Below are 15298 nucleotides of genomic sequence, written 5' to 3'. Positions count from 1 at the left end.
CGATTTGTAATATTGGACCCGAAACCATTAGATTCTAGTCAGTGAGATTGCTAATTAAAAAGACTTCACTGTAAACCATAATGTATAGACCAGCTTATTAATATACACAAGGGCCTTCTAAATGTTCAGTTATTAGCTGAGGTGATAATGTTCCCTGTAGTGTTTGAGTTACACAAATGTTTTAATAGAATCAGTAACTCCTGGGAATGGGGTCAACAGATGGTATTTTATGTTCATTTGCTTTATTAATATTATTCATACAAAGCAGAAATACACATTGCATCTACAAATATGATCTGTTTCACCTTTCATTAAAAATGTATACTAATCCTATGATTAAAAAACAAATATGAGTATTCTTTGTTTTAAAAACAAAATGTCTGCTTTGGCGTCATCTCTAACATGAGCAAGAACATCAGAAAACACATGCAGCAACAACATCACAATCTAAGAATTAATATCATATATCTGTCATGTTCAATCTATTGAACCTGGCTTTTAATGATTAGGTACCATTTTTTTGCCTAATGCAGCAAGACCAACGAGCCAGGTTAGAAAAATAAGCAAAAATGTTTGTGAATTTGTTACAGTGCTTTGGTACCTCATTGGAAGCCTGATCATAATAAAGTCGATTGCTTTTGCCTTTAAAAAACGCAAGATGCAGACAGTGGAATGAGGAAAAAATGCAAACACAAAACAGTTTTTTGAAAAGTTGAAGTTCTTTTAGCTCGAGTGCTTTTAGAACATTGTAAGTGTGAGATGCTTTATATTTTCATGTGCAAGATGCTGCAGAAGGTGCAAGCACATTCCGACAGACCAATCAGAGCTGGTCTGCCCCAAGCATGCTGACTGGGAATCAAATAAGGCTTTATATCAGTATGGCTGTGATATGGCGATAATGCCGCCATATCACAGCCATTATATATATATTTTGGTTAAACACACACACACAAGAAAAAATATCTATATATAAGGGGTATATAATATAGACATGAATAGGAGATGGAGTAGTTTGTCACACAAGGGGCTATATCCAAGTAAAGTAAAAAAAAAAACAATTTCTTAATATTAATGCATGTTTTTTTGTAGAAAAGTGATATTTTTTTCAAAAAGTGTCTGGGTAGGGAGGATGTTGTCACCTTTATTTTATGTAAAAATTACATTTGTAAATTTGTTTATGTTACCTGTTTTGTGATATACCACTTCAACCAATCATGTTTTCAAACTATTTCAAACATAAACATTTAAAGGCAGGTTTCATTGTGACAACTTACCCCAGACTGACAACATGCTGATGATATTAGTTTACAAGGAAAATTAATATTTTAAACATAGTACATTCTTCTGTAAAATGAAACTGTTTTATTATCCCTATAATCATTTATCAACTGTAGAAGGACTTGGGTACTTCTTAGCTTGAGGGAATTATTTCATTTTCATTATTTCAGTGAAATTTTAAATGACCTCTGCAGGACAGTGAACAAGACCAGGAATTATTTTTTTTCTGTGAAGTTTCATGTGACCTCTGTCACCTCTGTGTCTGTTTTCTTGTGGGTGCATTGCAAGTCACACTCCACTTGTTTTTTTCCCTGTTGCCTCACACTAATGAGGTTTGAGACACCAGACTGAAATCTCTCAGGCTCCATATGAACCTCTCCACAGGTTTACCTGAGCAAACACAGTGCTATTAGCAGGGTAATTAACATGTTGCTCATTATCCTTTGGAACAGATGCCTCAAAATTAGATGATGCAACACTTGTTGATTACTACACATCCTCAACACATTAGAGGGCAGACTATGCTTTAGCTAAATAAATCATCATACTTTGTATTACAGAAACCTAAAATAACACAACAGACACGGCATATTATGAATATGGCCCGTTAGCTGTTAGCTTAATAAAAAAATGTCATCAGCTGATGACTGTCATAGGTAATAAATTACGCAATGTGACACTTTACACACACGCTAGCTACAGAACACAGTATAATTTACTACAATAGCTATAATTTAAAAGGCAGAAAACCTGAGTTAATTTCCATACTTTTTGAGAGCGAAGGCCATCCTTCACAGTGTCTAGGTTCTAGATAGCAAACAACCACTCTATGTTTTCAAAATAGAGTATCTTTTTAGATAGTGAGATTGCCTTTTCATCTAAAATATTTAGAGGATAGGCCATCATGAAGCAGCAACACAGCAGTTTCTCCTCTCTATGGATTATTCGATGAATGTGATGTAGCTAATCATGCCATCAGTAACATGATTGGTCAGTTGACAAGTCCAGAGAGGCCTGGCATTCATACTGTATCATAATTAGTGGCATATATATAGTTCAGTATGTAACAGGTCAGGGGTCTTTTTACAGGGCGGTGTGTTTGTATAAGCCTGAGCTTTCCGGGGCCCCATTGAGCCACTCTTGACGATTCTATGGGTATATTATACAGTATATTAATTGCATTGTAGCATTCTCTTCAAATATTTTGTATTATATACATTATTTGAGTTTAATTTAGCAATGTGAGATTCTTTTTTTAACCATTGCATGCCTGATAAAATGTGTTTTTAGAATATGGAATGTCTAATATGCTTGTAAGTTTGTGTTTTTGGGTTGGGATCTAACTGAAAGTCTTAACTATAATGTAGTAGTTGTTGCCGTGTTTAATATAACTCAATTTGTGCTTTTCTATCCAGACAGCATGAATACAGGATCAGTGAGTGAAATGGTTGTGAATCAAGTTATCACTGAAAACAGAAATGTTTCCATCCCGTCTTATTTCTATATAGTGAAGTGACATACTGCCAAGTATAGTGAGTGACCCATACTCGGAATTTGTGCTCTGCATTTAACCCATCCAACGTGCACACACACAGCAGTGAACACACACACACCGTGAACACACACCCGGAGCAGTGGGCAGCCATTTATGCTGCGGCGCCCGGGGAGCAGTTGGGGGTTCGGTGCCTTGCTCAAGGGCACCTCAGTCGTGGTATTGAGGGTGGAGAGAGCGCTGGACATTCACTCCCCCCACCTACAATCCCTGCCGGCACTAGACTCGAACCCGCAACCTTTGGATTACAAGTCCGACTCTCTAACCATTAGGCCACGACTTCCCCTTCATCACCACATATCAGTGGTTTTTCTGGAATACCTCACATGAGATACTATTATATATTTCTGTTTTTTGTCTACATTATTAATGTGCTTGGAAATTCTTGCTTCATGTTTGTTATCATTATGGACCGAAATCTTCACACTCCTAAATATTTAGCTATCTTTAATTTGTCTTTTACTGATATTAGTGAGAGTACTGCTGTGATCCCTCAGATACTGGATACGTTTTTGTTTGGGAATCAGTTGATCCGGTATGGATTGTGCATGTCCAATATGTTCTCTGTTTTGTTATTTCTCGCAATGCAGTCACTAACTCTCACTGTTTTGTCTTTTGACAGATTAGTAGTTATTTCATTACCACTGAGGTATCATATGATTGTGACCCACAGATCAGTGCTTGTTATAATTGGTGCTTCATGGACACTAGTACTGTTACTAACAATCACTGTAGTAAATTTCATGAGCAGACTTTCTTTCTGCAAATTTATTGTCACTGTTAACAGTTTCTACTGTGATCATGAGCCTATATACCGTTCAGCTTGTAACAATAATTTCCCAAGCTCTGTGATAGCCAGTTTGTTCCCAGTAATCATCCTTGGGTTTCCAGTAGCTTTTATTATCTTGTCATATACATGCATAGCTGTGACATTGTTTAGAATCACAACCCCACAAGACCGTCAGCGAGCCACAAAGACATGTACAGCTCATTTAATATTAGTGGCTATATTTTTTGTACCCATCACTCTTACATATGCGTTTTGGCCCTTTATTAACACGAACACAAGGATCATTAATCTTTCTCTGACCACTGTGCTTCCTCCAATGCTTAACCCAATAATCTACACATTCCTAACAATAATAATAATTTGTTACATTTTATATAGCTCTTTTCTGAGCACTCAAATCACTTTACATAGAAGGGGGGGGGGGCCTCACAACCACCACCAATGTGCAGTATCCACCTGGATGATGCGACGACAGCCATATTGCACCAGAACGCCTACCACACACCAGCTTATTGGTGGAGAGGAGACAGAGTGATGAAGCCAATCAGTCTATGGGGATGATTAGGAGGCCATGATGGTCAGAGGCCAATGGGGAAATTTAGCCAGGATGCCAGGGTTACACTCCTACTCTTTTTCGAAGGACATCCTGGGATTTTTAATGACCACAGAGAGTCAGGATCTCATCCGAAGGACGGTGCTTTTTTACAGTATCTCAGGCTCATTCCATGAGGAGTGTGGCGGCCTCCAACGCCTTTCTCGCAGGTGTCCCAATCAGGACATCTGCAATGCTGCGGGATGGTCTACGCCCCTGACTTTTGTCAGGTTCTATGGCCTGGACATGCGAGCCACTCCAGGCTCTTCTGTTCTCTCGCCCTATATGTGCTCCGTACGGATACATACGGGGCAGGGATTGGGAAGTCTGGTGCCGTGGGTATCTCATTCCCCAAAGCGTCTCTGGACGCAGCTCGAGTTCCTGAAGAGGAACGTCTCAGGTTACGTATGTAACCCTAGTTCATCGAGGGAACGAGATGCTGCGTCGCGAGGCCACACTTCCGGCATCCCTGCCAGCACTTGCTTCAATTTAGAAGCTGACACCAGTTTCACCGCACGTGCTATTATGCCAGCTGGTTATTACGTCACCTCGCCCGTGACGTCCCGCCATCCATTGGACAGATTTCATTTGTATTCAGATGACAACGGGACACTACTTGGAGATGTCCATGGCTGCATCTGAAAACCTGAAAATCGACCATATGAAGGAATCTCAGGAGGTAGGGAGAAAAGCTAACTTTGGATTCAAAGGTGTTTTGATGCCTTCCTACCGTGAAATGTGTCCTCTAAAGGCAGCGTTTTCCAGTTTTCGGACACAGCCCATGTCCTCAGAAGAAGCGCATAAATGAAACTGGCAGCAGTCACATGTTGTCATCTCGGAATTACGGTAATTACGACATAGTGTGAATACAGTTAAAAGCTCTAACAGTGCCATTTCACGTTGAAGAGAGGAGCAAGCAAACACGTCTGCCGTGGAGGACACCATGTTGAGCCAGCTTAACATCTTGAGGAACCCTAAAGGCATCATTCTTTTGGTCAGAGTCAGTAGAAAGATCTCTTTAATCTCATCAATGTCCTAAGCATTGATTATGGTCTGTAAACTGCACCTGTGTTCTATAGGTGCATGTGCAATAATAATTTCCATTTTTAAATCCATCTAGCCAAACTCCGGGTCTGGCGGTAGCACTTTTAGCTTAGCTTAGCATAGATCATGGAATCGGATGGAATTTCGATAATTTTTCTATTTAAAGCTTGACTCTTCTGTAGTTACATCATGTACTAAGACCGACGGAAAATGAAAAGTTGAGATTTTCTAGGCCGATATGTCTAGGAACTATACTTTCATTCTGGCGTAATAATCAAGGAACTTTGCTGCCGTACCATGGGTGCAGCGCAGCACAGCGCCTGAAAGTAGTCGCCCGCTATATCATAACTAGTTACCAAGCTAGGGACTACTTTCAGGCACTGCGTAATATCACTGCGCCTGTAGTTATGATGTAACTACAGAAGAGTCAAGCTTTAAATAGGAAAATTATCTAAACTCTTTGGTCATTTTTGAGCGAGATGCTAATGGTCTAATCCGATTCAATGATCTATGCTAAGCTAAGCTAAAAGTGCTACCGCCAGATCTGGAGATTGGCTGAATGGATTCAAAACGGTAAAACTTAACTGTTTAAAGGGGACCGATTATGCCTCTTTTTACAAGATGTAAAATAAGTCTCTTATTTCCCCAGAGCGTATATGTGAAGTTTTAGCTCAATATACCACACAGATAGAGCTGATAAAAATGTAAAAACTGTAACTTGAATGCAATGTAAGTCGCTTTGGATAAAAGCGTCTGCTAAATGCATTAATGTAAATGTAAATGTAGATACATTTTTACAGCTTGTTAAAATTTCCACCTTTAGGGTATGAGCCAAAACGCGCTGTTTTGAGTGTGTTGCTTTAAATACGAGTGAGCTGTTCCTCTGGGAGAAGAGAGCGGAGCTTCAAGAGCTTGAGCTCCGCATTAGCAGTGCTAGCCTTTACAAATAAACATTCCACTATTAATACAAGCCTGTTATCTTTACAGAAAACTACTCCGTTTCAATGTCAGTCTTCTGATTATACTGTGCATAATAAATTTGTGTTTATGAATTACACAGACGGGGAGCACGGCGGGATAGCTGGTCTCATGCTATCACAAACTTTATAAGTCCCACTTCTGATTATGAGCTCGACAACTTCAAGCGATCGACTCACATTGCTTTAATACGCAACTTTTAACTACCACATACACGATAATTCTGGCAGCACTTGAAGGCAGCATCAGTGCAAATACACCGAAAAAATGATAGCTTTAGCAATAAGCCTTACAGAGTGCCAAGAAGCTCTTTCAGAAAGGCAATTTGGAAAACAAACGTGTGATACTTACTTTGTCTGGAGCTGACATTCGTGCACGAAGCGTTGGTATTGATTCATAAACATTTAGGGGACGTTACCGAGTTTTTCCGGGACATTTCCTTCAAAAATGAAATTTAACCACAGTGTCCTCGGCTCAGATGGGGGGAGATTATGGCGACTCCTATGTTCATTAGTGCATCTCAAAACACAACACTTGTAAAGCCTCTTTGGCTCTGACAGTGTATATATCTCCAGTAATGGTGGACCACAGCTTCTCACTCAGGGCTGTGTTTATGCTAATAGGGCAGAGAGCATCACAAATGGGCGGGATTTTTTCCCCTCAGTGACGTGCACAGAGGGAGAATCTGAAACAGCTCGTTTGGAGAGACTGTTTATGATTTATTGGTTTTATCAAAAAAATGAGTTGTTGGATTTTTAACATCATAGGCTGGTTGTTTTCACACACCGCAGCCACACAACTGTGTTCAAACAGCTTATAAAAGTGATTTTTGAATAATAGGTCCCCTTTAACTCTAGGGGAGTTGTAAAATGAGCCTATTTTCAAAAAAGTGGAATGTTCCTTTAAGTGCTTCCTTCACTACTGCAGTTTTGCGCATCCCTGTATATTAGTCAGTATATAAGATTCTGACGTACCTGATCGTACCTGATCATGCCAGATCTGTGCTATGATTGGTCAACTGACAAGCCTGGAGAGGCCTGCCACTCGTATCTGAAGCATATATAGTTCAGTATGTATCAGGTCTGGGGAAGTCTTTTTTCAATGCCGTTTCTGTACTTGAGCAAGACTTCCATGGTCACATCTTTCTTTCTGTGAGTACACCTCATCTACTGTATTTGCATCATGTATTATACACAGTCTTGCATGTTGTATACAAATTTTTAGTTTAATAGTGCAATGGAAGCTTTTACGATGCATGTTAAAATGTAATTGTGCTTTTAGAGCTTGAAATGCCAAATATGTCCTTATGTTTGGTTTTGTTCTGGAGAGATTAAATTTGGTATATATATATATATATATATATATATGCATATATTCACATACATTTTATTGCATATTTGTTGTAGAGGAAAACATAATGAAATCTTTTTCTTACCATGTTGAATAACATATTGCTTGTTTTTTTGTTTTTTTTACAGGTACAGGATGAATAGAGGATCAGTGAGTGAACTCGCCATGAATCTTGATTTCACTGAAAACAAGAATATTTCCATCCCGTCCTATTTCTATATCAGTGGTTTTTCTGGTATACCTCACATGAGGTATTATTATATATTCTTGTTTTTTGTCTACATTATTTCTTTGGTTGGAAACTCCTGCCTCATGCTTGTTATTATTATAGACCGAAATCTTCACACTCCTAAATATATTGCTGTCTTTAATTTATCACTGACAGACATTTGTGAGAGTACTGCTGTGATCCCTCAGCTACTTGATACATTTTTGTTTGGGAATCAGTTGATCCCGTATGCATTGTGCTTGTGTAATATGTTCTCTGTCTTTGTATCTATTTCAACACAGTCCTTAACTCTTGCTGTTCTGTCTTTTGACAGATTAGTAGCAATTTGTTTACCACTTAGGTATCATATGATTGTGACCCACAGATCAATGCTTGTTATAATTGGAGTCACGTGGGCAGTGGCACTGCTTATGATAATCGTTGCTACAGTTTTCATCAGCAGGCTTTCTTTCTGCAGAGTTATTGTCATCATAAATAGTTTCTACTGTGATCATGGCCCTATGCATGGTTCTGCCTGTAGCAGCAATTTCCCAAGCTCTGTGATAGCCGATTTGTACCCGATATTAATTCTTGGATTTCCAGTATTTTTTATCATCTTTTCATATACATGCATAGCTGTGACACTGTTCAGAATCACAACTCCACAAGACCGTCAAAGAGCCACAAAGACATGTACTGCTCATTTAATTGTAGTGGCTGTATTTTATGTGCCCATCACTTTTACATATGCTCTTTCTTCCGTTATAAGCACGAACACGAGGATCATTAATCTCTCTCTGACCTCTGCACTTCCTCCAATGCTTAACCCAGTAATCTACACATTCAAGACAGAGGAGTTCAAAATCTCTTTGAAAAGGCTTTTTAAACGGAGAATCATATTCCCATCTCCAAAATAAACCCTTTTTTCCCAATTTTAAAAACATTGTCAGACACTGTTGTCATTATTGTTTTATCGTTATTGTTGAATAATTTATACCATTACATTTGTGAGAGTACTGCTGTGATCCCTCAGCTACTGGATACATTTTTATTTGGGAATCATTTGATAATTTATGGATTGTGCATGTCCAATATGTTCTCCAATATGTTATTTTTTACAGTGCAATCACTAATGTTCTCTCGTATGACAGATTAGTAGCTATTTCATTACAATTAAGGTATCATATGATCGTGACCCAGAGATCAATACTTGTTATGATTGGTGCTTCATGGACACTTGCACTGTTGCTAACAATGATAGGATCAATTTTCATGAGCAGACTTTCTTTTTATTGTCACTGTTAACAGTTTCTACTGTGATCATGGGCCTATATATCGTTCAGCTTGTAACAATACTTTCCCAAACTCTGTGATAGCAGTTTGTTCCCAGCAATCATCCTTGGGTTTCCAGTTGCTTTTATTATCTTTTCATATACATGCATAGCTGTGACATTGTTCAGAATCACAACTCCACAAGACATGTTCTGCTCATTTAATATTAGTGGCTATATTTTATGTGCCCATCAATTTTAAATATGCTCTTTCATCATTTATAAATGCTAACACAAGGATATTTAATCTCTCTCTGACCACTGTGCTTCCTCCAATGCTTAACCCTATAATCTACACATTCATGACGGAGGAGTTCATGGTGTGTGTGAAAAGACTTATTAAAAGACCAATCACATTTCTGTCTTGGAAATAAACCTCTTTTCTCCAACTAAAAAAAAAAAAAAATTCAGAGTTGTTTTATCCCTATATCTTCATGATAAGCAGCGTTTCAATATTCTCTGTTATGAGGTGCAAACAGAAGTTAAAACTGTTAAGTAAAATTGGTTGATCACAGAGCAAATGCAGTTTTAGGCAGTCTTTTACTTTATTATACTTTGCAATGTCAACATCCCATGTTTAGGTGTGTTATTTCATTATTAGTTCATCTTTTTAATGTGGATTTAAAAACACTTAGATGTTTTGACAATGTGTGCGTAGTTCTTGTTGCAAAACGTATATGTGCATAAAGACACTGGTCAAGATTCAATATGCAGCACTCCTTGTGCTTGTTTCCTTAATGGATATTGTAATTTCACAGTTGTTCTGTTAAAGTATTTATTATTGTTATTATTATTATTATTAGTGCTGTCAATCGATGAAAAAATTTAATCGTGTTAAATCACAGTCATGGACTGTGATTAATCACAATTAATCGCAAATTTAAAATACTAGGATTTACCTGTAAATGTGTTGAAAAAGAAATGCATGACAAACTAGTTTAAGGAAACAGAACCTTTGACACCTTCGCCAGGTATGAGACATAATCCTTATTATTCTTTTATCATTAGCTATTCTTTTGTTTTTACTCAGCCATTATCAGCCTTTATACTGGCAATAAAACGTTTACCAAGCCACATCGCTTCAATCCCAGTATACATTTACCCAACTATTCAAAAAGTATTTCTAAATAAATACAACAATTAAAAATATTTTCTTGCGACCTTACGTAAAGTATTATGACAAAATGCATTATGAAGAAGAATTGGACCTGTTCTGGAGGTGCATTAGAGCTAACATTAGCATCATTCTACATAAGACAATTTATGTGATTAATAGTACACTTTTACTCAAAACATACTTTAAACCACCATTGAGTGTTTGTAATAACTTCCTTTTGTGATCACTTGTGGAATTTGGTAATTTACTGTTGTTAAAATATGCTATTTATAGCCTTTTTTATCGCTGTACAAATTAGCATTTCAGATGGGGGGAGAGTGGGGACAGTTGCAACACTTTTTGCATTTCCTTTAGTTTTTCAGAGACTGTTTGCATTAGAAAGCCATAATTTTAATACAATAAAGCAACATCAGTTGGCTACTCACCCACATTGCTTTAACACGTGCACATATGATTATACACACAATTTATACTTGAATAGACAAAGTCCAATGTTGCAACTGACCCCCAACAGGGGACGGTTGCAACAGTCCACAGGGGCAGTTGCAACATTCATTAGAATGTAATTAAAACCATTCTTAAATATCATTTTGCAGGTTCTTTATTTTATTTGTGCATAGACATGGTCTATAATAAGTTAAATTGGCTGTATAAAAACAAAGAATAGTAAATGGAAGAAAAAAAATTCAAGTACCATGTAACAACCTTGTCTTGGCTAATTATGACAATACATTTGAACTGAAAAATATTAATTTAATCAGAATCAAGACACTAAAACTTAATAATAGCCTACTTCTGTTAACATATGTGAAAGGTTACTGAACTAAGGCCAGTTGCATGAACTTAGTCACTGTCTTAAGAACTAGTTTGACCAACTAGCAGTTAACCAAGTGTATCAATGTTGTGGTAAGGGACAGCATGCTGGGACGGTTGCAACTGTCCTCACCCTTGATAGCCGTGATAAAACTTGGTATAATAGCTTGACACAATATCTTTTTGATCAATATCTAGGTCATGCAATCCATAAAAGAACTGTACAAACGCAGCAGGGTGAATACAACGAGAGAAATAAAAATGAAATGCAGTAGGATAAAGTGAAAATAATTATAGGTTTAATCTTTTCTGATCAGTGTGTTATTGGTGTTGACTTTCCATACCTGCTTGAAAGAAACTCGGACTACAGATATTTGATTAGTTGTTTCTTCAGCTGTGATCATTCAACAAATATCTTATTTAACAGATTAATTTTGTACAGTATGTAGATGTTGTAGCAGAAATGGTATTATAAATAGACAAAAAACTGTATGTTGAAAAATTAAATATAGTAAAGTTTCTTTGTTATTGCTTGTTTTATTCAAAACAGTGTACATACAATTTAAGTCCAGAGCCAAAAAATAAATAAATGAATAAATAAATAAATAAAAATAAAGCTTTTAAAATAGTCACATTTTCTTTCAGTGCTTTACGTTTAACAAGTCAATCGAAAGAACATTTACGTTTTCTGCCAATATAACAAATGTTTTAAAAATGCTTATGTATCATTACTATTTCCTTATCAACAAACATCTTGAAGGAATCACTAGCTGGCATTTGTTTGAGTTTGGGTGACAGTGACCCTCAGACAGTTTATGAATTTAATAGTGACTTCCAGGGTGTCACGAGTCTGCCTGTCCTTCCCTCTCTCCAATCCGGATACACGCCCTCACCTGGTCTCCCTCAGTCATTAATCACGCGCACCTGCACCTCGTCATCACCCTCATCATGGACACTACATAAGCACTCACCCCAGTCACAGAAACTGTCCGATCTCGTTGCTACTACATGGACTCTACGCCAGTGATCATCACGTTGATGAGTATACCCTCTGCTTACCTACCTCTTGTACTCACCTCTTGTTCTTCGTCCCGCTGTCTCCTCTGTCCTCAGACTCGCCTGTGTTGTGGTCGACATTCCTGGGCTCCGGTTCTCTTCATCAGTCTCACTCCTCTAACCTGTGAAGCAAAAGGACATTATCAGAACAGTTACCTGACTCACGATATCAGCACTACCTTTGAATAAAAGTCACTGTGTTTTCACTTACCCTTGTGTCCGGCTGCGTCTGTGACAGAAGATCGGACCTTTACACAGTTAAAAGGATGAATGCCACATTTGATCCGGAGTCAGCCCTACTCTCCATCGCTCAAGAAGATCGTCCCATAGTAGAGTATGTTGAGGAATTCCTCCAACTCGTGAATCAGGTGCGGTGGAACGAAGGGATGTTAAAGCTTATTTTCTGGACTGGCCTAAACGATCATCTGTATTTCCGAGCACAGGCTGTCACAACCCCTGCCTCGCTTGCACAATACATAGACCATGTGCTATTGCTAGCTGACTCTCCCTTCACCGTAGGTGATGTCGACGAGGATCATGAAACCACTCCAATCTCCCAATCTACCCCAGTAGAGCGAACCACCATTTCCAAGTCCCACTCGAACCAGATCGTGACCAAGAGGGTACAGCCGCCGCGGTCCGCGGCATTCCCGCATGCCCGAAAATGGGTGTCCAACAGCGCTGACCTGGGGGCTAAAGTTTCAGACCCAGGCTTAACATCTGTCCGGTCAGCGCGGAAATCAGCCCCACGTCTCTCAAACCCACCGCCGATCGCAGCCAAGGCAAACCCACCAGAGAAGTGCGATAGCCCACCTGAGTTCCCGCTGGTCCCGTCCAGCCCACCTGAGTTCCCGCTGGTCCCGTCCAGCCCACCTGAGTTCCCGCTGGTCCCGTCCAGCCCACCTGAGTTCCCGCTGGTCCCGTCCAGCCCTCCTGAGTTCCCGCTGGTCCCGTCCAGCCCACCTGAGTTCCCGCTGGTCCCGTCCAGCCCCCCTGAGTTCCCGCTGGTCCCGTCCAGCCCTCCTGAGTTCCCGCTGGTCCCGTCCAGCCCTCCTGAGTTCCCGCTGGTCCCGTCCAGCCCTCCTGAGTTCCCGCTGGTCCCGTCCAGCCCTCCTGAGTTCCCGCTGGTCCCGTCCAGCCCTCCTGAGTTCCCGCTGGTCCCGTCCAGCCCTCCTGAGTTCCCGCTGGTCCCGTCCAGCCCACCTGAGTTCCCGCTGGTCCCGTCCAGCCCCGCGCCTCCCGTGCACCCTCACGAGTCCGCGCCGCAAGAGCACCCTCACGAGTCCGCGCCGCAAGAGCGCCCTCCTGCGTCTCCGCTGGTCCCGTACAGCTCTCCTTCGTCTCCGCTGGTTCTATCCAGCTTCGCGCCTCCCGTGCGCCCCCAAGTGTCCGCGCTGCAAGAGCGCCCCCCAAGTGTCCGCGCTGCAAGAGCGCCCCCCAAGTGTCCGCGCTGCAAGAGCGCCCCCCAAGTGTCCGCGCTGCAAGAGCGCCCCCCAAGTGTCCGCGCTGCAAGAGCGCCCCCAAGTGTCCGCGCTGCAAGAGCGCCCTCTAGTGCCCGCTCCTCCAGAGCGCCCCCAAGAGCCCGCTCCTCCAGAGCGCCCCCAAGAGCCCGCTCCTCCAGAGCGCCCCCAAGAGCCCGCTCCTCCAGAGCGCCCCCAAGCGTCCGCTCCTCCAGAGCGCCCTCATGCGCCCGCTCCTCCAATATGGCCGCCAGAGGGGAACTTTCCCAAAGAAATTTTGGGGGGGGGCCATATAGTCTCAGCCTGTGTGGCCAGGCCAAGGGCCAAGGCCACGAAGGACCCCGATCCGCCCAGGCCGCCCAAGGACCCCGATCCGCCCAGGCCGCCCAAGGACCCCGATCCGCCCAGGCCGCCCAAGGACCCCGATCCGCCCAGGCCGCCCAAGGACCCCGATCCGCCAAGGCCGCCCAAGGACCCCGATCCGCCAAGGCCGCCCAAGGACCCCGATCCGCCATGGCCTTCCAAACTCCCCGATCCGCCATGGCCGTCCGAGCTCCCAGCCCTGCCATGGCGTCCCGAATCCCCAGTTCCGCCATGGCCTCCCGAGTCTCCAGTCCTGCCATGGCCTCCCAAGGCCCCTGATCCGCCCTGGAGGCTTCCCTATTCTCCTCCTTGTCCTGGCCCTGCTCCGGCCTCCAGGACGCCCGCCCCCCCTCCCCGATGTCACTGTTACGGTGCGGGACGCACCTTCCGGGAGGGGGAGGTAATGTCACGAGTCTGCCTGTCCTTCCCTCTCTCCAATCCGGATACACGCCCTCACCTGGTCTCCCTCAGTCATTAATCACGCGCACCTGCACCTCGTCATCACCCTCATCATGGACACTACATAAGCACTCACCCCAGTCACAGAAACTGTCCGATCTCGTTGCTACTACATGGACTCTACGCCAGTGATCATCACGTTGATGAGTATACCCTCTGCTTACCTACCTCTTGTACTCACCTCTTGTTCTTCGTCCCGCTGTCTCCTCTGTCCTCAGACTCGCCTGTGTTGTGGTCGACATTCCTGGGCTCCGGTTCTCTTCATCAGTCTCACTCCTCTAACCTGTGAAGCAAAAGGACATTATCAGAACAGTTACCTGACTCACGATATCAGCACTACCTTTGAATAAAAGTCACTGTGTTTTCACTTACCCTTGTGTCCGGCTGCGTCTGTGACACAGGGTATCAGTTTTTTTTTCTTGAGGCCCCAGATCATGTAATGCAGGCATATGCTTCTATGAACTAATGCCATATAACAACATTCTGCATCTATAAACCCACACAGTAAACAACACAAGACGGCAAGACAATATTTTAGTACTGCAACAACTAATCCATAAAACTTCAGAGATGCTCATATGATTTTATATGGGTTAGCCTGCTTTTCCTGAGCCCATAACTTACATTTGACTGCGATATCATTATTTTTGAATAATATAGATTCACAGAAATAAGTATAATTAGCATAAAGACCCTTCCTGAAAGTGAGGGAATCTCCACTCAGCTTCACAACCTTCACAAAGTAAGCATGAGCACATCCACCTTAGTTTGCACGTGACAAGAAAAAGAGCACTATAATGCTGACTGAAATATAGTTTTTATGAAATTGTTGTTGTTGAATGTTTCAATTAGTTTTGGGTCACATTTAATTAAAACATTTAACACTATTTTATGACATTTTAGTGAA

At 41.6% G+C, this 15298-nt stretch overlaps 2 protein-coding genes and 1 pseudogene across 3 annotated transcripts; all 3 read left to right on the top strand.

The window, feature by feature from the left end:
* Positions 1-2698: 2698 nt before the first annotated feature.
* Positions 2699-7723, top strand: LOC306865877 (olfactory receptor 52E8-like; the record flags this gene model as incomplete). Its single annotated transcript, XM_079410699.1, has 3 exons — positions 2699-2790; positions 3135-3982; positions 7713-7723. The coding sequence occupies 3 exons, from the start codon at positions 2699-2701 to the stop codon at positions 7721-7723; spliced, it is 951 nt and encodes a 316-aa protein (XP_079266825.1).
* A 26-nt stretch (positions 7724-7749) lies between these two features.
* LOC306865917 (olfactory receptor 13C2-like) lies at positions 7750-8709 on the top strand (the record flags this gene model as incomplete). Its single annotated transcript, XM_079410768.1, has 1 exon — positions 7750-8709. The coding sequence occupies one exon, from the start codon at positions 7750-7752 to the stop codon at positions 8707-8709; it is 960 nt and encodes a 319-aa protein (XP_079266894.1).
* An 89-nt stretch (positions 8710-8798) lies between these two features.
* Positions 8799-9497, top strand: LOC306865876 (olfactory receptor 8G18-like; annotated as a pseudogene). The gene has a single exon. The product of its transcript is annotated as an olfactory receptor 8G18-like (transcript).
* The last annotated feature ends 5801 nt before the right edge of the window (positions 9498-15298 follow it).

Source organism: Barbus barbus (assembly GCF_936440315.1).
Source record: "Barbus barbus genome assembly, chromosome: 47".
In the NCBI taxonomy this organism is placed as follows: Eukaryota; Metazoa; Chordata; class Actinopteri; order Cypriniformes; family Cyprinidae; genus Barbus; species Barbus barbus.
The sequence above is the reverse complement of the archived record's forward strand: the minus strand, read 5'-3'. Positions and strand labels throughout refer to the sequence as shown.